The sequence below is a fragment of the Micromonas pusilla genome (assembly GCF_000151265.4).
Source record: "Micromonas pusilla CCMP1545 genomic scaffold MICPUCscaffold_9, whole genome shotgun sequence".
NCBI lineage: Eukaryota > Viridiplantae > Chlorophyta > Mamiellophyceae > Mamiellales > Mamiellaceae > Micromonas > Micromonas pusilla.
The window spans coordinates 455,255-474,251 of record NW_003315890.1 but is presented as its reverse complement, the minus strand read 5'-3'; the positions used below and the strand labels follow the sequence as shown (position 1 = coordinate 474,251).

Below are 18,997 nucleotides of genomic sequence, written 5' to 3'. Positions count from 1 at the left end.
CGCGCGCCGCCTCCGCCGCCGCCGCCGCCGCCGTCGTCGCCGTCGCCGCCGCCGCCGCCGCCGCCGCCGAGCCCGCCGCCGCCGCCGAGCCCGCCGAGCCCGCCGCCGCCGCCGTCGCCGCCGCCGCCGCCGAGCCCGCCGCCGCCGCCGCCGAGCGCCGCCGTCGCCGCCGCCGCCGAACCCGCCGCCGCCGCCGCCGCCTCCCTCGCCGCCGCCGAGCCCGCCGCCGCCGCCGCCGATCGGGCCGCCGTACGCGTGGGCGATATCCGACTGGAGCGCGTGCTCGAAAACGTGCGGCAACGGGACGCGAACGCGGACGGTGGAATGTAAAGGGGGCGACGGCGCCGGCCCCGCGGAGCCGGAAGAGTGCGGCGGCGGCGCCGCCGGAACCACCCCGGCGAGCTCGGAGCCGTGCAACTGGAACGAGTGCCCGAAGTATCAGTACGACGTCGGGGAGTGGAGCACGTGTAACGTCACCTGCGGCGGCGGCGGCGCGCGGCGCCGCGCGGTTCGATGCCGGACGACGTCCAACGCGACGGGGACGGACGACGACCTCGCGAACGGCGACGGCGTGATCGTCCCGGACGGGATATGTGCGGCGTACGCCCCGACCGCGGTGCGGCCCGCGAGCACGGAGAGCTGCGGGGACGCGTACTGCACGTATCTGCACTGGGATTACGGTCCGTGGGGGCCGTGCTCCAAGACGTGCGGCGGCGGGACGCGATCGCGAGACGTGTGGTGCGCGCAGCGAAACGATCTGTACAATCCGTCCACGGGCGCGTCCAGAAACGCTTCCGACGGCGGCTCGAAGCTCGTCGTCGCGAACAGCAAGTGTGAGTACTACGTCGACTTCCTCGGCCCCACGCCGGCGTCGACGTCGTCGTGTTTCGATCAGCCGTGCGTGACGGACGCGCGGTGGGACGTCGCGGATTGGAACGGCGGCGGCGCGTGCTCCGAGTCGTGCGGCGGCGGGACCATCACGCGTTCGGTGACGTGCGTCGCCGGGCCCGTCGGCGCCGCGACTGTCGTCGCGGACGCGAACTGCCCGTCGCCGAAACCGACCGCCGCGGTGCCGTGCAACACGCACAAGTGCGACTTTTGCGCGAACGAGATGTGTCACTTCGCCGGCGTTTGCGCCGACGGCGCGTGCGTCTGCGACGCGACCGCCATCGGCCCGTACTGCGACACGATGCGCACGTGCGGGTTCACCAAGTCCGAAGACGCCGGCGGCCTGTGCTGCGCCGGCGCGATCGACAACGTGGGCCTGTGCTGCCCCACGGAGAACGGCGTCGCGAAGCTCGACCGCGACGGCGGCTGCTGCTACGCCGGCGACGTCGACGCGTGCGGCGTCTGCGGCGGCGGCGCGAAAGGTGCGTTCTATACACTGGTCCCCATACGACCGCGTTCGCGTGGTGAACGCCGATCCTTAAGAACTTTCTCTCCCGGCGCATCTCTCCGCCCAGGGTCCCTCGCTTTCAATCCCGACACACCTCGACGCCTTTCAACTCCGCCTGACGTCTTTGAACTCCACCCCGACGTTCGCTCGTACGGAACGACCCTCAGTCGTCGACGTCCGCGGCGCCTGCTGCGACGGCGCGCTCGACCCGGGGGGGCTGTGTTGCCCGTCCGGGCGCTTCGACGCGTGCGGCGCGTGCGACGGCGACGGAACGTCGTGCCCGGTGTGGCTCGAGCTGCGGCTGTGGAGCCTCCCGTCGGCGTTGGTCGCCGGCGGGAGCGACGCCGCCGCGTTAAACGCGCACCTCACGACGTGGGCCGCGCTCGCGCTGGGCGTGGACGAGTCTTCGGTCGCGGGGTCGTCCGCGGGGGGTCAGCTCGCGTCGAAGGTGTACGCGCCGCCGCCGCCGCCGCCGTCGAGAAGGCGGTTGCTGCAGACGAGCGACTACCCGGTGTCGATCGTCGTCCCCGCGCGTCCGCCGTTTGCCGCCGGCGTCGACCCGGCGGCGACGGTGATGGCCGCGGTCGAGCGCGTCGGCGTGTACGGCGGCCGCGTCGCGGCGACGCAGGTCACGACGAACGCGTCGATATCAGACGACCTGTGGAACACGCGCGCGTCGCGGGTGTTGGGGATCGCCCGCGCTGGGGCGTGCGGGAACGGCGTGTGCGAAACCGGGGAGGCGTGCGTCGGCGACGCCGAGGCGTCGGCGGCGCCGAACGCGCTGACCGACGCCGCGGTCGCGTCGTACGACCGCACGGAAGCGTACGGGAGCTGGACCGCGTCGCTGAACGACGCGAAGGCTGCGGTGGAGGGCGGGTACGGTCTCCTGGGGCCGACGACCGCGACCGCGGCGGCGACGTGCTGCCCCGCGGACTGCCCCGTCGTCGTCAAGACGTGCCCGAGCCCGGAGAACACGACGACGCCGTGCGGCGGCCGCGGGCGGTGTCTCATCGCGACGGGGCAGTGCGATTGCTTTCCGGGGAGAGGGTGGACCGGGGTCGCGTGCGGGGAGTGCGCGGAGGGGCACTACTACCTGAGAGGGGAGTGCATGCGGAGGATATACGCGTCGCATCCGCCGCCGCCGGCGTCGCCGGCGGTTTTTCTCGCGCCGCCGCCGCCGCCCGCTCCGAAGGAAAAAGTGACGTGGGAGGTTTTGATCGCCGCCATCATCGGCGCCATGATCGCGGCGGCGTTACTGTACTGCTGCGGCGCCGCGTGCGGGCTCTTCACGTCGTGCGTGTCTAAGAAGAATAAGACCGGGGAGAAGTACAACTACGAGGAGGACGACGACGACGTCGACGCCGGGACGCTCGGGAAGAAGGGCAAGGGCGGCGCCCGGGGCGAACGCGAAAATAAAAACGCCTCCGCCCGCGACGCCGGGAAGTCGCCCGGCCCCGGGGCGATCAAGAGCGCGTGGGGTCTCGCGATCGACGGCGCGTCGAAGCAGAAGCGCGCGTCGCATCAAACGCAAACGCAAACGCGGTCGCCGGGCTCGCCGAGCGCGAAGCCGCGCGCGTCGTTCCACGCCGCCGCGAACGCGTTCGCCGGTCCCGGGAGGTTCAGCTCGCTGGACGACGCCGCCGTCGCGGACGGCGACGACGACGCCGCCGTCGCGCACGGCGGCGGCTACGGCGGCGGCGGCGGCGGCGGTGCGAACCGCGCGCGCGGGCGCTGGCACGCCGTTCGCGACACGGTCCGCGCGAGCGACGCGCTTCGCGCGCTCGCCGCGGGCCCGGGGGAGCCGCGGAAGCTCCCCGGGACGGTGCGCCCGGACGCGTTGAAAGCGGACGCCGCGGCGGCGTTGACCGCGTTCGGCGCGCCGGCGTCGTCTCTTTCAAACGACGACGACGCCGCGATCGACAGCGCGGCGAACATGGGGCTCGTCGACGCGCGCGCGCGATCGAGCGCGGCCGGCGCGGACCCGGTGACCGGGATCGCGACGAACGCGTTCACCCGCGGCCTCGCCCCCGGCGCGGTGGCGGCGTCCGCGAAGACGAGGGCGGAGGCGGTGCCCGTCGCAGTGTCAATGCGCGTGCCGCAGAGACTCGCCGGTCTCGGCATCGAGGACGTCGGGAGCGATCTCCCCGACGTCTCCGGAGCTGGTCCGTCGAGGATCGCGGTGAACCCCGGGAGGTGGCCGCAGGGCGCGACGATGGAGCAGACGCGCGCGAGAAGGGAGGCGGCGGCGGCGAAGAAGGAAGCGAAGCGGCGGCGCGAGGAGGCGCGACGCGCGGCGGCGGCTTTCGAGCACGACGAGGAGAACCCGCCGTTGCCCGGGGGTTTGTTCTCCTCTGTGGAATAGTGATAGCGAGTAGCGAATAATAGCGTTGATACCACTAGCGGATAGGTGAGAAACGAATAAGAAACGGACGTTTCACGCGCGTTACACGTTGAACTTGAACACGAGCACGTCCCCTTCCTTGACGACGTAATCCTTCCCCTCGAGCCTCCACACGCCCTTCTCTTTCGCGCCCGCGAACCCTTCGCACGCGATGAATTCGTCGTACCCCACGGTCTCAGCCTTAATAAACCCCTTCTCGAAGTCCGTGTGAATCACCCCCGCGGCCTGCGGCGCGGTGAACCCCCGCTTGATCGTCCACGCCCTCGTCTCTTTCTCCCCCGTGGTGAAGTACGTCTGAAGATTCAGCTGCGTGTACGCGTTTCGAATCAAGCTCTTCAAACCGCCCTCGTCCGCGCCCAAGTCCGCGAGGAACTCCGCGCGCTCCTCAGGGTCGAGCTTGATGAGCTCGGACTCCACCTGCGCGGAGACGATCGTCACGCCGCTGCCCTCCGTCTCCGCGTGTTTCCGCACCGCCTTCACGTGGACGTTGGACGCGCCCGCGTCCGCGAGGTCCTCCTCGTTGACGTTCGCCGCGTACACGCACGGCTTCGCGGTGAGCAGCATCAGATCTTTCACGAGCGCCCACTCGTCTTCGGTCAAGCTCGCCAGACGCGCGGGCTTGCCGTCTTCGAGAAGCACCCGCAGCTTCGCGAGCGCGTCGCGTTCGCCTTGCTCCGCCTCCTTCTCCGCGTTTGATTTGGCGCGGCCTTTTCCGAGACGCTCCAGCCGGCGTTCGATCTGCGCGAGATCCGCGAGCGCGAGCTCGAAGTTGATCACCGCGATGTCCTCCAGCGGGTCCACCTTCCCGTCGACGTGGATGACGTTATCGTCGTCGAAGCACCGGACGACGTGCACGACGGCGTCGCACTCGCGGATGTTGGCGAGGAATTTGTTTCCGAGGCCCGCGCCGTCGGCGGCGCCCTTCACGAGGCCCGCGATGTCGACGAACTCGCACGTCGTCGGGACGATGTTGGTCGTGCCGCTGATCGTCGCGAGCGCTTGGAGGCGGTCGTCCGGGACGGGGACGATCCCGCTGTTCGGCTCGATCGTGCAGAACGGGTAGTTCGCAGCCTGGGGGAGGGGAGGGGAGGGAGAGCGGGGTGGTGGGGTGGGGGAGGAAACGCGCGGTGAGCGAGCGCGGCGTTCCGTTCGTCCCTGATCTGTCTGGTCGTCGTCTCGTCGCGAGAAGAGCGCGCGGGGCCGCGGCGACGCGCGGAACGACGGGCCGGGGGACTCGGGCGACGGCGACGGAGGACGCGGACGCACCTCCGCGGTGCTGTTCTCCACGAGCGCGTTGAACAGCGTCGACTTCCCGACGTTCGGGAGCCCGACGATCCCCGTCTTCAGCGCCATCGACGTGATCGCGGCGGCACGAAAGCCGCGACGGGAGGACTGCCGCCCATCGGCCCATCCGCCGAGGGCGCGGCCGCCGTTGAACGCGCTCGCGCGCGCGCGGAGGGACTTGCACGCCGTGCGCGCGACGAGACGAGCGGTCGTGTTTAAGCACGCCATGGAGGTCGACATCGCGCGTGCGCGGAGGGTGTGCGAGCGGCGACGCCGACGTCATCGCAGCACAGCGTTATCGGTTTCGGTTCGGGTGTGTCGTCGCTCGAGTCTCGAGTACGTTGTACACGTTGTAGTCGAGTGTCGTAAAAGCAGAGTGCGCTACAAAACGCGTCCGGCGTCCGGCGGTGGCCTACTTCGCGTCCTTCTTCTTCTTCGGCGCCGCCTTCTTCTTCGCCGCGGGTTTTTTCTTCCCGTCGTCCTTCGCTACGAAACCGATGGCAGCGAGGCGTTTCGCGCTGATCTTCGGCTTCTTCGGCAGCCCGTCCTCGCCCTCGCCCTCGCCGTCGCTCCCGCCGTCGCCTTCTTCTTCGTCGTCGTCGTCCGCGACGGCGGCGGCGCCTCTCTTCCTTCCTCTCTTCGCCTCTTGCGTCAAGATCCCGCTGTGCACGACCCTCCCTTTATCGTTGCACTCCCTCGTGAACGCGCTCTTCACCGCGGTCGGAATACCGAGCGCGGCGTCCGCGAACAGAGGGCCGTTCCCTTTCAGTTTCGTGACGTCCTGGATCGACTCCCAATCCTGCCGCGTCAGGCAGTACGCGTCCATGGTCGCCATCGCCTCCGGGATGCCCTCCTTCTCCTTGCCCCCCAACGCCGCGGATTTCATCGGCCTCGTCGTGAGGAGTTTGAGCAACGGCAGGTAGTACTCGCGCAACGACGCCGCGTCCGCTTTGAACCCCTCGGACGTCATCGCGTGCGAGTGCACCTCTTGAAGCAGGCGCTTGTTTTTCCCGTGCGTGCTGTTTTTTCCGAGCCACGACGGGAATCGGTTGAAGTTCCGCTCGCCCGGGTGCAGTCCGAACACCTCCCTAGACCCGCGCATCGTGCTCGCGGGCATCACCGAGCTGACGATGTTCGCGTACGGCATCAGCCCCCAGTTCTGTTTCGCGCGGATGCTCTTGTTCATGACGTCGCCTTCCGATATCGACGTCGCCGCCGCGGACAAGAGTTGCAGACGTTCGACGTCGTTCTTCGCCGCGTACGGACGGTACTGCACGTAGTTCTCTTGGATGAACAGCGGGATGATGTCCGAGTCTTGGAAAACGAGGTTTAAGCGCTCGGTCACGGTGAGACGGTTCGCGTCCGGGGCGCAGAGCTTATCCACCGCGGTGAACGGCCCCATGTCTATATCTTTCTTCGCGAGCGACTTGATGTCGTCGTACGCGAACGATTGCTTCGTGAGCCGCCGCATCTGGAGCTGGTTGATGATGAGGCGAATGTCGTTGTTCGTCGTCTCGATCAGAGCCTCCATCGCGGCTTCGTTCATCTGGATGCCCTCTTGTTCCGCGATGAGCAGCATCCGCTTGACAATCTGGCCCTTCGTCGGTCGCGAGAACGGCATGTCGAGGACGTAGTTCTGCAGGGACTTCAGCTTCTGGTTGTACTTGTCGTTGCAGATGCATATGATGGGGATCTTCGAGATTTTAATGCAGTTGATGAGCTCCATGACGCCGCCGCGGTCGCCTCCGGACATGCCGTCGACCTCGTCCATGATGAGCACCGTCTTCTTCGGCGGGCCGCCAAAAAACGACATCGCCTTGTTCGTCACCATCTCCCGGACCGCGTTCGACGACTTCCCGCCGACGCCGTCCCTGATGTCGTTGCTGCTCTTCCCTCTGGTATCGGACGCGTTCACTTCCGTGACCTCGAACCCGAGCTGCTTCGAGATGATCGACGCGGCGCTGGACTTGCCGATCCCGGGCGGGCCGGAGATGAGCACCGCCTTCATCGGCTTGTCCTTACCCTTCATGTCCTTCGCCGTGCCGTCCTTTCCGTGCAGGGCGTCCCAGGTTTGGAGAAACTTCCGCAAGTCCGCGATGTTCTTTCCGTTTCCGATCAGCTGCGCCGGCTGCGACGGTTTGTATTTGTTCACCCACAGCGGCGTGTCCTCCGCCTTTTTCGGTCGGCTCGCCGCGCCCGCCGCCGCCGCCGCCGCTTGAGACGGGGCCGCCGCCGCCGCCGCCGCCGCGCTCGGAGCCGGCTTTTTCGCGGCCGCGGCGGGCACAATCTCCGGCTTCGCCTCGACGCCATCGGCGGGTTTCATCTCCACCTCAGTTTTCACCGGGTTCTTCGCCGCCTCCTCCGCGAGCGCCTCCACCATCGCGAACAACCCGTCCTCGTCCATCAGCGGCGTCCCCACGGACTTGGCTTTCGCGTACTTGCTCTTCCCGCAGTCCATCCCGACGAGCAAGTACGTCGTCTTCCCGCTCACCGCGGACGTGACCTTTCCGCCGTGCCGTTTGATGAAGTCCTCCGCCTCGTCTCTCTCGAGCGAGTCCAGCACCCCGGAGACGACGAAGGTGCATCCTTCCAAACACCCGTCCGGGCCGCGCGGCGCGGGCTTGCGTCCTTTGTTCGGCGGGCCCGCCATCTCGGTCCCGCCGCCGAACCCCCACGGCTTCGAGACGTCGATGACGCTGAACTTGAGTTCGTCCTCGCGTTTGGGGTACCCCGGCGGCGCGGGGATCGGTTTCTTCTCCCCCGGCGCCTTCTTGCTCTTCGACGCGCTCGCGGTGGTCTTCGGTTTCTTCGGAGTGCTCTTCGGCGTCGTCGTCTTCGGTTTCTTCGGCGTCGTCGTCTTCGCGGGCGCGTTCGCGTCGGCGTCGGTGGTCGCCTGCGCGCGCGCGACAAGAGGGAGGGAGAGAGGGTGAGCGCCGGGGACGACGACGACGACGACGACGATCGACGACGAACGTCAGATCTTAAAAACATAACGTGCGCGGGGGGCGACGTCGTCGATCGCGGGCGGACGGCGCGGGGCGGCGGGACCGCGGACGGCGACGCGACGCACCTCCGGGAGCTTCCTCTTCGCCGGCGCGGGCGACGCCTTCGGGGTCGTCGACGTCTTCGTCGCCGTCGCGGTCAGGTCCACGACGTCGTCGTCCCCGGTCAGGTCCATCGGCGTCGCGTCGTCCGAGGGCTTCGCGGGCGCGGACTTCTTCGCCGCGGGCGGGGACGATGGCTTCGCGGCGGCGGCGGCATCGGCGCTGGGCTTTTTCGGAGCGCCGCCGCCGCCGCCGAAGAAGCTCCGGATGTCTCCCATGCTGACGGCGCGCGCGGTGTGCTCGCGTCGTCGCTCGATCGCGTTTTGAAAATCCACGCATCGCATCGGCAGCGGCAGGTCCGACCGTCGGGTGCGACAGTAACATTTTTCACCCATCGCTCGGTTTCAAGATTTGATCGCGCCCCCTTTCAACTGACCGATGAACATATTTTGTTTGGCAGTCTGGTGCGAGTGCAGTGAGGAATATGTTTCCCGCCGGCGGCGGCGGGTCCGCGTATTACAACATCGTCCACGCGCGACGCTCTCTCCCTCACTTCCTCTTCTTCCCCTTCCCCCCCTGCGCCGCCTTCGCGGCCTCCGCCTTCTTGTTCCCCTGCACCGCGAGCAGACCGACGACGCCGAGGACGGTCACGTCGACGACGCCCGCGAACGGGGAAATCTCCGACGCCGTTCCATACGAGCGATTGTCGGGGTGGAGTTGAAAGGCGTCAGGTGGAGTTGAAAGGCGTCGAGGTCGGGGATTGAAAGCGCGGGGTGGGCGGAGAGAGACGGCGGGGAAAGTCCTTAAGGATCGGCGTTCACCACGCGAACGCGGTCGTATGGGGACCAGTGTACAGAACGCACCTCAGACGCCGCCGCCGCGTCCTCCGCGAGCGCGGGCATCGCCACCAGCGCGGTCGTCACCGCGGACGCGATGGCCGCGGCCGCGGCGTTCTTCGTCGTCGCGCCGCACGCCGTGCTCTTCCTCTCCGTCTTCCCCGCCGCCGCGGTCGTTGTCGTCGCTTTCGTTCGCGTTCTCGTCTTCGTTTCGACTCGAATCGCGCTCGGGACGCGGTCAGAGCGCGCGCGTCCGCGCGACGGCGCGGACGGCGCGGCGACGCCGCGCGGCGCGCGCGCGGAGGACATCAGCGCGGACATGACGCTCGTGAGCGCGGAACGGGAGCGATGCGCGCGAACTGTGGCGCGGGACGCGTCGCGCGCGGGCGGAAGTGCGCGCGCGCGCGCTCGAACTGCCAAGTCAGCGAAGCGCGCGCTCTGAGCCATCCATTCTCGCTTTTTATCGCGCTTTCCGCGGGCCATCGGCGCTCGCCGCCGACGCCCGATAACGCGCGACGACGCGCGCGCCGAGCTCATTGTCGCACACGTCGGTCGACGGTTCACCGAACAGCATCACGATGTCTTCCGCCATGGCCTCCCACTCCATCGCCGCCAACGTCCTCCGCGCGGGCGCGCGCGTTTCCCGTCGCGCGACGGCGAACAAGGCGACCCGCCTCACCGTTCGCGCCGCGGCGTCCGAGCGCACGCTTCCCATCGACCTTCGCGGTGCGTCCCGAGCGCGCGCGCGCCGTCGTCTCCCCGTCGTCGACGGAATCGATTCGCGCGCGATCCGCGCCGCCGATTCGCGGCGTCGTCGCGTCGTCGCGCGCGCCGCGTCGCGCGCGTTCCGCCGTTCTCCGGCGCTTCGCGCGCGTCTCGATCGACAGCCTTTTGTCTCGGATAGGACAGCCGTCCGCATCGTGCATTCATCGTGCACCGTCGCGACGACGACGATGGCCTCGTCCGCGCTCGATCCCATCGCGTCGTCCATCCGCGGCTTCCGCGCTTCCCCCGACCAGACCACCCCGCCCGCATCGTTCGCTCACGCATCACGCATCACGCCGCGCCGTCCATGTCGATCATCGCAGGCAAGAAGGCTTTCGTCGCCGGCGTCGCGGACGACCAGGGCTTCGGCTGGGCCATCTCCAAGTGCCTCCAAGAGGCGGGCGCGGAGGTCATCCTCGGCACGTGGGTCCCCGCGTTGAACATCTTCGAGACGTCCCTCCGCCGCGGTAAGTTCGACGAGTCCAGGAAGCTCTCCGACGGCTCCCTCATGGAGTTCGCGAAGGTGTACCCCATGGACGCGGTCTACGACACGATGGACGACGTTCCCGAGGACGTCCTCGCGAACAAGCGCTACGCCGGGAACGAAAAGTGGACCGTCTCGGAGTGCGCCGCTGAGGTGGAGAAGGACTTTGGGAAGATCGACATCCTCGTGCACTCGCTCGCGAACGGGCCGGAGGTGATGAAGCCCCTCCTCGAGACGAGCCGCAACGGCTACCTCGCCGCGATGTCCGCGTCGTCGTACTCGAACGTCTCCATGCTCCAGAGGTTCGGCCCGCTCATGAACCCGGGCGGCGCGTGCATCTCTCTCACGTACCTCGCGTCCGAGAGGATCATCCCGGGCTACGGCGGCGGCATGTCCTCCGCGAAGGCTGCGCTCGAGTCCGACACCCAGGTTCTCGCGTACGAGGCGGGGAGAAAGTGGGGCATTCGCGTGAACACCATCTCCGCCGGGCCGTTGGGGTCCAGGGCGGCGAAGGCGATCGGCTTCATCGACGACATGATCAACTACTCCATGTCCAACGCGCCGCTGAACGAGAAGCCGCTCACCGCGATGGAGATTGGCCAGACCGCGGCGTTCCTGTGCTCGCCGCTCGCGTCTGGAATCACCGGGTCGACGGTCTACGTCGACAACGGGTTGAATGCGATGGGTCTCGCGGGCGACTCCAAGTCGCTCGAGAAGGCGACGGAGTAGAAGCGCATTCATTCATTCTTTGAAGAAAAAAACGAAACGAGTTGGTTGAAGCACGGCGCGAGGGGCGGCGACGCGGGCGCGGGGAGATGAGAAAGATTCTGAGGTTCTCTCTCGATTAGCGAGGAGTGTTTTAGACGGGCGCGCCGCGTGCCTTCGCGAGTGAATCGCGCATATTAATACGAGCAGCGAGCGCGAAAGCGAAAGAAAACCGAGGCTCGACTTTTTTGATCTCGCGCGTACGTGTGGTGAGCGATCTCGTGACCACAAATCTCGTAGCCGCGGCTGTAGTAGCCACCGATTCGTGATCTGCCCTTGATACCAATTGCCCATACGAGAGTACGAGCCGTCCGTACGCGCCGCTTTTTCCCGGATTTTTATCACGAAAGGACGGACGTTCCACGAGCTTCGGCAAATCGGTCACCGCGCGCTCGCGTCGACGCATGCTGTACGTGACCCTACGCCGAGGACTCGCGGGTAAATCGAAGGAATACCTCAAGACGCTGGAGACGCTCGGTCTCAAGAGAAGGTTCCAGGTCGTCGAGATCCCGAACAACCCGGCGTCGCGCGGGCAGATTTCAAAGGTCAAGCACCTCGTCTCCGTGGAGACCGCGCCGCAGCGCGCCGCTCGAATCGCCGCGCAGGAAGCGAAGCACGCGTACCGCGAGCCGATCGTTTTCAAGCACTCCGAGCTGTGATCTCCCGAACGATGCACGGCAGCGTCGTCGTCGCGTCCGTCGCGTCTCCGCGCGCGGTGAACGCGCTCGCGAAGCGCGCGGAAAAAGACGCCTCCTCCGCCGCGTCCGCGCGTCGTCGCGCGTCGTCGCGCCGCTCGCGCGTCGTCCCGCGCGTCGTCGCGCCGTCGATGCCGGACCAAAAGGGCGTCGCGAAGAAGAACAACCGCGAACCTAGCGAGGACGTGATCGCGCTGATCCGGTCGTCCTCCGCGGTCGCGTTCGACGTCGACTCCACCGTGTGCGTGGACGAGGGCATCGACGAGCTCGCGGCGTTCCTCGGAAAGGGCGACGAGGTCGCGGCGATGACGGCCGCCGCGATGGGCGGCGGCGTCTCCTTCCGCGACGCGCTCGAGGCGCGTCTGCAAGTCATGCAGCCGACGAGAGCCTCCGTCGACGCGTTCGTGAAGAACAACCCGCCGAAGCTCTCCCCGGGCATCCCCGAGCTCTTCGCGTCCCTCCGCGGCGCGAACAAAACCGTCTACCTCGTCTCCGGCGGCTTCCGGCAGATGATCGCGCCCGTCGCCGCCGCGTTGGACGTGCCTCCCGAGAACGTCTTCGCGAACAACATCCTGTTCAACGACGACGGGTCGTACGCGAGTTTCGACCCGACGGAGTTCACGAGCAAGGCGGGAGGTAAGGCGGAAGCGGTGAAGCACGTCAAGGCTTCGAAGGGCCACGAGGTGATGGCCATGGTGGGAGACGGCGCGACGGATCTGGAATCGAGGGCGCCGGGCGGCGCGGACGTGTTCATCGGGTACGGCGGCGCGCAGGTGAGGAAGGCTGTGGAGGAGGGCGCGGACTGGTTCGTGAAGGACTTCACGAGGTTCAGGGAGGTCGTCGACGACGCGTGATGAGCCGGGCCTGAACCGGGGAACCGGGGAGGGAGGGAGGGAGGGAGGGACCCGCGGAGGGAGGCGGACGGATGAAAAAAAGTTGAACTTTCCGGCGCGGCGGCGAGCGGGTTGGGTTTTCGAAGCTCTTAGCCTCCCGTAGCAGACGGAGCCCCGCGCCGCTCTGCGCGTTTCGAAGCGCGAAAAAAACAAAACGCGCTTCCTTCGGTCATCGTTTATTGACGATTGTAATCAAACGCGCGCGCCGCGCGTTCGATACTGCACGTATATCTTATGAATAAAGACGCCGCGGCGCGAGCGACGGGCGGAAAAAATCAGAAATGTCGTCGACGGACGGGCCCCGTCGCCGCTCACGCGAGCGACTGCTCAAACTTAATCTTGAGCGCGATATCGTCCACGCTCGGGGGCTTGAACCCCTTCTTGATCGGGACGTCCACCGTGAGCGTCCCTTTCATCAGCTCCACCTTCCCGGACGCGTCGCTCTTCACCTCGATCTTCGCCTTGACGTCCTCCGGCAGCTTCACCGTCGTCGACGCCGACGCGCTCGCGTTTCCGAGCGCCTTGGACTTGAGATCGTACTCCCCTTTCATCGTGACGAGGAACCGATCGACGTTCGTCTTGACCTCCAACGCGGCGACGTTCTTCGCGGTGCTGTAGTCCATCTTCGGCGTGAACCCGCGAATCGAATCCGGCTTCAGCGTGAGCTTCAGGACCTCCGTCGGCGCCGGCGTCTTGGCTTTACCCTCGGACGTGTTCCCGCGCGCGATGAACGTCGCGTCGACGCCAACCTTGTACCCTCCCGAGCCCAGAGCGTGCTTCGTCGACGACTTGACGCGCGGGCCGAACTGTCGCTTCGGGAGGAGCTGGAGGTTATCGAAGAAGATCGTCAGGCCGTCCTTGGACGCCTCCGCGTTGAGCTCGACCTCGCTCGACGACGGCTTCGCGATGCCTGATTTCGACAGCGCGGGCGTCGACGGCGCGGCGACGGCGACGAGCTTCCATCCCGCCACGGTGGCGGAGGACTCGATCTCGAACGTCGCGAGCTTCGCGGTGGGGGACTTGAACCCTTTGATCTCCGTCTTCGTGCTGAGCGTCGCGGACACCATGGCGACGGACGCTTGCCTGCGTCGTTTGTGGGGGGGAGCGTTCACGGGAGCGTTCACGGGAGGCGACGCGTCAGGGAGGGGCGCGGTAGTCGAAGAGACGCGGACGCGCTTTACGTGAGGCGCGAGATGAGGCGCCGGGGCACCGCGCGCGGCGGCGGCGGCCGACGAGCGCGCGACGACGAAACGCGGACGCGCGGGCGACGGCGAGCGGACCTACCTGACGTGCGCGTGTGCTGAGGGTGGGGCGCGTGTTCGCTCGCGCGCGCGCGTGTGCGGCGCCGCGCCGTCGCCGTCGCCGTCGCGACTCGTACCCGGCTCTCGTCGCTCGACGCGGTCGCGCCGACGAGTGCAGAGATCAGGCAAGGTGCGTTCTATACAAAAGTGTTTCACCCATCCATCGGTTTCAACACTTGACCGCGTGGGTCCCTTTCAACTGACCGGTGAACTATTTTTGTATGGAACGGCCCTCAGATCGATTCGCCCGGACGGCGCGGTCGGACGGTCACACTGTCCGCGGCGGCGAGACTGACCGAAGCCGACCGAAGAGCGCGTCGCGCGCCGGTTGGCACGCGCGAACCGTCGTACGACGCGAGGGCGTCGCGCGCGCGAGGATGAGCGGCGCCCCGGGCTCGACGGTGCGCCGTCGCGCGCTCTGCTCGCCCCTCGCCGCGCCCGCGCCGTCGCGGCAATTTCTAGGGCAATCCCGTCCGATCGATCTGGGAATACATTCGATGCGCGTCGTCGCCCGCCTCCAGCGCTGACCGACCCCCACCCTCTCTCTCCACGCGCAGGCGGACGGCGCGGGACCGTCGGGAGCGAAGAAGCACAACTTCAAGGTCGTGACCGGGTTCACCCCAGCGCAGTTGGAGCGCCTGCGAGAGCAGATCACGGCGTTCAAGAAGCTCAAGAAGAACGAGCTAGACTTTCCGATCCCGGGATTGCCGAACGTCATCGCGCGAGAGCACGTCGCGCAGCGCGCGAAGATGCTCGCCATGCAGCGCGAGAACGCCGCGGCGGCGAGCGCACCGCAAGCTCAAGCTCGCGGCGGCGGTCCCGTCGGCCTCCCGGGGCGCGCGGTCGCGAACGCGCACCCGGTCGCGTTACCCGGCAAGGTGGTCGCGTCGGGGGGGTCGGGAGGAAGAGGCGGCGGCGGCGGCGGCGGCGGCGGCGGCGCGCCGTCGAAGCGATCGCATCGCGGCGCCGGCCAGGGCGGCCCGCCGCCGCTGCCTCCCGTGATGCACCGCCCGATGCCTAAGCCCGTGACGTCGATGCCGGCCTGGTGGAAACCGCGGGAGCGGCCCATCTACGACCTCGCCGCGGACGCCGCGAGCGGGCCGGGCAGGGATCAGTACGGGTACAAGCCGGCGCCGATGCGTCGCGATCTGAGAGCGCTCGTCGAGGCGGAGGCGGACCGCGCGCTCAGAGCGCGCAGAGAGCGACGGCTCGTGGAGATCAAGGAGGAGCTTCGCGAGCTGGCGGGCGGCGGCGGCGGCGGCGGGAAGAGCCATCAGGCGCGGCGGGCGCTGCAGCTCGAGGAGCGGTCGCTTCGTCTGGTCGGGTTGCAGGACAAGGTTCGCGCGAGCTTGGTGCGCGAGCAGCGCGAGCTCATGAGCATGGGGGAGCGGCCGTACAAGAAGCTCGTGCGCGAGTTGGAGAAACAGAGGGAGGTGAGCGCGAAGGCGGAGGTGAAGCGCGCGAGGGAGGAGCGCGAGGCGCACTTCAAGGCGATGAAAGCCAGGCGGCAGGTCATCTTCGAGGAGAGCGGCGTGGCGCGGGATTTGTGCGTCACGCGGAATAGGCAGATCTTGAAAGTCCACGAGCGGATGTCTAAAGACTGGGCCAGGCGGCAGCGGGACGTGCAAAACGCGGCGAACCAGGCGCTCGCGGCCGCGGGCGCGAACGCCGCCGGCGCGGGGAACGCGGGCGGCGCGGCGTCGAACGCCGACTACCTCAAGCGCGTGGAGGCTTTAAAGGCGAACGACATGGAGGCGTACAGGGAGCTGCTCGCGGAGGCGAGAGGGAGAGAGGGCGCGATCGGCGCCGGCGACGGCGACGCGGGCGACGACAAGTTCGCCGCGCTGCAGGAGTTCCTGGAGAAGACCGAGGGGTACCTCGAGCAGCTCGGGGGGAAGATCGCGGCGCTGAAGTTGGATCAGCAGCGCTCGGAGGCGGCGGCGGCGGCGGCGGCGGAGGCGGAGGCGCAGGGGATGACCGAGGAGGAAGTCATCGAGTTCGCGACGCGCGCGGCGGACAAGGCTGCCGCGGACGGCGGCAGGAATCTCCTCGAGGCTGCCTCCGCGGGCGACGGCGGGGACTCGAAGCAGAAGTACTACGCCCTCGCGCACACGGAGACGGAGAAGATCATCCGCCAGCCGCGGATGCTCACCGCGGGATCTCTCCGCGACTACCAGCTCGTGTCCTTGCAGTGGATGATCTCGCTGTATAACAACAAGCTGAACGGCATCTTAGCCGACGAGATGGGTCTGGGAAAAACGGTTCAAGTGTGTGCGTTGATTGCGTACCTGTGGGAGAGCAAACAAAACTACGGCCCGCACTTGATCATCGTGCCCAACGCGGTCATCGTGAACTGGAAGTCGGAGATCAAGACGTGGCTGAAAAACGTTCAGGCGGTGTACTACGTCGGCGGCCGCGAACAGCGGCAGAAGATCTTCACGCAGCAAGTTTTGCAGCTCAAGTTTAACGTCTTAGTCACGACGTACGAGTTCGTCATGCGCGACAGAGCGAAACTGTCCAAGGTGAACTGGAAGTACATCATCATCGACGAGGCGCAGCGGTTGAAGGACCGCGAAGGACGGCTCTCGAGGGATCTCGACCGGTTCCGGTGCATGCGACGGTTGCTTCTCACGGGGACGCCGCTTCAGAACGACCTCAGCGAGCTTTGGTCGCTTCTGAACTTGTTGCTCCCGCAGGTGTTCGACAACGCGCGGATGTTCCAGCAGTGGTTCGGGGACAGCGGGAACTCGAAGAAAGCCGCGGCGATGCCCGACGGCGACGGAGGCGAAATCGACTGGATCGAAAAAGAAAAGAAGATCATCATCATCTCCCGGTTGCACCAGATCCTCGAGCCGTTCATGCTTCGACGGTTAGTCCAAGACGTCGAGAGCAAGCTCCCGGCGAAGCACACGATCGTCGTCCACTGCCCGATGAGCGCGTACCAAGCCGCGGTGTACGACTGGGTCTCGAAGACGTCCACGGTGCGAATGGAACCCAACGCGAGAATCGGCCTCGCCGCGCGCGCAAACTTTCGCGGCTACCTTCCGCTGCAGAACCGATGCATGGAGCTCCGCAAGCTGTGCAACCACCCGGCGCTGAACTATCCGATCGCGAAAGGCGGCGAGTGGCGCTCCGGCCCGGACCTCGTCCGCGCGGGCGGGAAGCTGTGGGTGTTGGACCGCGTGCTCGTGAAGCTTCGCGCGAGCGGCCACCGCGTGCTGTTGTTCAGCACGATGACGAAACTGCTGGACCTCCTCGAGGACTACCTCAAGTGGCGCGCGTCCACGCCGATTTGCGAGGGCTTGGAGTGGTGCCGCATCGACGGCACGACGCCGCTGGACGAGCGCGAGGTTGCGATCACGCAGTTCAACGAGCGCGACTCGAAAAAGTTTCTGTTCCTTCTCTCCATTCGCGCCGCCGGCCGCGGGTTAAACCTTCAGACGGCGGACACGGTGGTCGTGTACGACCCGGACCCGAACCCGAAGAACGAAGAGCAAGCCGTCGCGCGGTCGCATCGCATCGGGCAAAAACGGGAGGTCAAAGTCATGCACTTCGAGGCTGTCGTCGACGCCATCGGCGGCGCGAACGACGAGGGCGGCGTCGGCGGCGGTCCGCTCGCGCCCGCGGCGGCGGCGGCGGCGCCTTCCACGGACGCGCCCGCCGCGTCCTCTCCCGGGACGTGCGGGCTCGACGACACGACGTGGGGCACCGGCGGCGAGCGGACGTACACGGAGAGCGTCGAGTCCGTGGTCAGGAACGTGATACAGCAGCAGAAGATCGAGATGGCGGACGAGGTGATCAACGCCGGGCGGTTCGATCAGCAGACGTCGCACGCGGAGCGTCGCGAGACGCTCGAAAAGATCATGAGAGAACAAGAGGGTGGCCCGAAGCGATCGTGCGCGGCAATGTCCATGCGCGCGCTGAACGAGAAGCTCGCGCGGACGCCCGCGGAGGTGGAGCTGTTCAATAAGATGGACAACGACGAAACGCTCTGGCCGGGGGGGTTAACGACCGCGAACGAGACGCCCTATTGGCTTCGGTACGACGTCGCGACGCGCGACGAAGCCGTCGCGTCCACGGCGAAGGCGCCGCCGGGACGCGCGGGGGACGTCGCGGAGGCGCACAGAGTCGCCGCCGCGCAGCTCGCGTCCGGAGTGATCTTAGGCCGAGGCGAGCGAAGCAAAGGCGGGTTCGTGCCCGGGTTATACAAGGCCCAGAACGCGGCGCTCACGGGCGCGGACGCGGCGGCGGTGATGCAACGCGCCGCCGCGGCGGAGGCGGCCGCAGCCGCTGCGGCGACCGAGGGCGCGGCGACCGCCGCGGTCGAGGCCGCCGCGGTCGACGTCGAACCGGCGACCGCGCCGCCGCCCGTCCAACCCGCCGCCGCCGCCGTCGACGTCGACGTCGCGGCGGAGCTCGACGAGCCGCCCGTCGTCCTCGCGGACGACGACGACGACGCGTCCGAGGTCACGGAGAAGGACGACGACGACGACGACCTCGACCTCGGCGTGAGCTCGCGCGGGGACGAGGGCGAGGGGGACGAGATCAACCTCGACGACGTCGAAGAGGAGGAGTGGGACGAGGACGGCGTCGGGACGATCGGGGAGCAGATCCCGCGAGGGGAGGACGACCACCACGTCCTTCCGACGGAGTCCGCGATGGATTTGACCGCGATGGACGACGCGGCGGTACAGGCGGCGCCGCCGCGGCCGGCGTTGACGTTCAGGCTCGGTGGCGGCGGCGGCGGCGGCGGCGGCGGCGAGGGCGGCGAGGAGGATAAGAAGCGGAAGCGGGACGAAAAAGAAGAGGAGGATGGCGCGTAGGACACGACGCGACGCGCGTGCGTTTTGATAGACTACGGACTGTTGCGTAGCAGCAGATGCGCGTCGCGCTTGAATCTAAAACCGCCGGAGAAAATTTCCGTCCTTCCTACAGTATGAATTCGCGATCAGCGCTCATCGTGAATCGTAAAAACCACCGGTGAAGAATGCACACGTCGACCGACGCGTTCATCGCGTCGTCGTTCGATCGATCGCGCGGAAAAGAGCGGTTCACGGATTCCGAGTGCCAACTGTCAACCGTCAAACGTGCAGCCAGCGGTCGCAGAGCCGCTCGTCTCGGAGCTTGCGGGGA

The 18,997-nt window shown here is 67.5% G+C and overlaps 9 protein-coding genes across 9 annotated transcripts in view; 5 read left to right on the top strand and 4 right to left on the bottom strand.

The window, feature by feature from the left end:
• MICPUCDRAFT_48081 (uncharacterized protein) overlaps positions 1-3,758 on the top strand; it is a gene marked incomplete at both ends in the record, with an annotated part of 4,612 nt that extends 854 nt beyond the window's left edge. Inside the window, 2 exons of the mRNA XM_003061155.1 lie at positions 220-1,370; positions 1,564-3,758. Coding sequence (XP_003061201.1) covers positions 220-1,370; positions 1,564-3,758 — 3,346 coding nt within the window. The remainder of the gene's footprint in view (positions 1-219; positions 1,371-1,563) is intronic.
• Positions 3,759-3,839: 81 nt separating this feature from the next.
• Positions 3,840-5,150, bottom strand: MICPUCDRAFT_19614 (uncharacterized protein; the record flags this gene model as incomplete). Its single annotated transcript, XM_003060897.1, has 2 exons — positions 3,840-4,868; positions 5,064-5,150. The coding sequence occupies 2 exons, from the start codon at positions 5,148-5,150 to the stop codon at positions 3,840-3,842; spliced, it is 1,116 nt and encodes a 371-aa protein (XP_003060943.1).
• A 269-nt stretch (positions 5,151-5,419) lies between these two features.
• Positions 5,420-8,520, bottom strand: MICPUCDRAFT_60700 (uncharacterized protein; the record flags this gene model as incomplete). Its single annotated transcript, XM_003060896.1, has 2 exons — positions 5,420-7,974; positions 8,152-8,520. 2 exons carry the CDS (start codon positions 8,518-8,520, stop codon positions 5,494-5,496), a joined length of 2,850 nt encoding a protein of 949 aa, XP_003060942.1. The 3' UTR covers positions 5,420-5,493.
• A 408-nt stretch (positions 8,521-8,928) lies between these two features.
• On the bottom strand, positions 8,929-9,282 carry MICPUCDRAFT_60699 (uncharacterized protein; the record flags this gene model as incomplete). Its single annotated transcript, XM_003060895.1, has 1 exon — positions 8,929-9,282. One exon carries the CDS (start codon positions 9,280-9,282, stop codon positions 8,929-8,931), a length of 354 nt encoding a protein of 117 aa, XP_003060941.1.
• A 223-nt stretch (positions 9,283-9,505) lies between these two features.
• MICPUCDRAFT_28287 (uncharacterized protein) lies at positions 9,506-11,143 on the top strand. Its single transcript, XM_003061154.1, has 2 exons — positions 9,506-9,687; positions 10,050-11,143. Exons 1-2 carry the CDS (start codon positions 9,540-9,542, stop codon positions 10,937-10,939), a joined length of 1,038 nt encoding a protein of 345 aa, XP_003061200.1. The 5' UTR covers positions 9,506-9,539; the 3' UTR covers positions 10,940-11,143.
• Positions 11,144-11,379: 236 nt separating this feature from the next.
• MICPUCDRAFT_60697 (uncharacterized protein) lies at positions 11,380-11,634 on the top strand (the record flags this gene model as incomplete). Its single annotated transcript, XM_003061153.1, has 1 exon — positions 11,380-11,634. The coding sequence occupies one exon, from the start codon at positions 11,380-11,382 to the stop codon at positions 11,632-11,634; it is 255 nt and encodes an 84-aa protein (XP_003061199.1).
• A 167-nt stretch (positions 11,635-11,801) lies between these two features.
• MICPUCDRAFT_19830 (uncharacterized protein) lies at positions 11,802-12,524 on the top strand (the record flags this gene model as incomplete). The annotated part of the gene is made up of 1 exon (XM_003061152.1): positions 11,802-12,524. One exon carries the CDS (start codon positions 11,802-11,804, stop codon positions 12,522-12,524), a length of 723 nt encoding a protein of 240 aa, XP_003061198.1.
• Positions 12,525-12,874: 350 nt separating this feature from the next.
• MICPUCDRAFT_41290 (uncharacterized protein) lies at positions 12,875-13,630 on the bottom strand (the record flags this gene model as incomplete). The annotated part of the gene is made up of 1 exon (XM_003060894.1): positions 12,875-13,630. One exon carries the CDS (start codon positions 13,628-13,630, stop codon positions 12,875-12,877), a length of 756 nt encoding a protein of 251 aa, XP_003060940.1.
• A 611-nt stretch (positions 13,631-14,241) lies between these two features.
• MICPUCDRAFT_60694 (SNF2 super family) lies at positions 14,242-18,687 on the top strand (the record flags this gene model as incomplete). Its single annotated transcript, XM_003061151.1, has 2 exons — positions 14,242-14,265; positions 14,422-18,687. 2 exons carry the CDS (start codon positions 14,242-14,244, stop codon positions 18,685-18,687), a joined length of 4,290 nt encoding a protein of 1,429 aa, XP_003061197.1.
• Between the last annotated feature and the right edge of the window lie 310 nt (positions 18,688-18,997).

Excerpts from the sequence above, each read along its gene's own strand:
- MICPUCDRAFT_28287 (XM_003061154.1), top strand. The coding sequence starts at position 9,540 with ATGTCTTCCGCCATGGCCTCCCACTCCATCGCCGCCAACGTCCTCCGC. Across the intron at positions 9,688-10,049 it reads GCTTCCCATCGACCTTCGCG|GCAAGAAGGCTTTCGTCGCC; the intron begins GTGCGTCCCGAG and ends CGATCATCGCAG.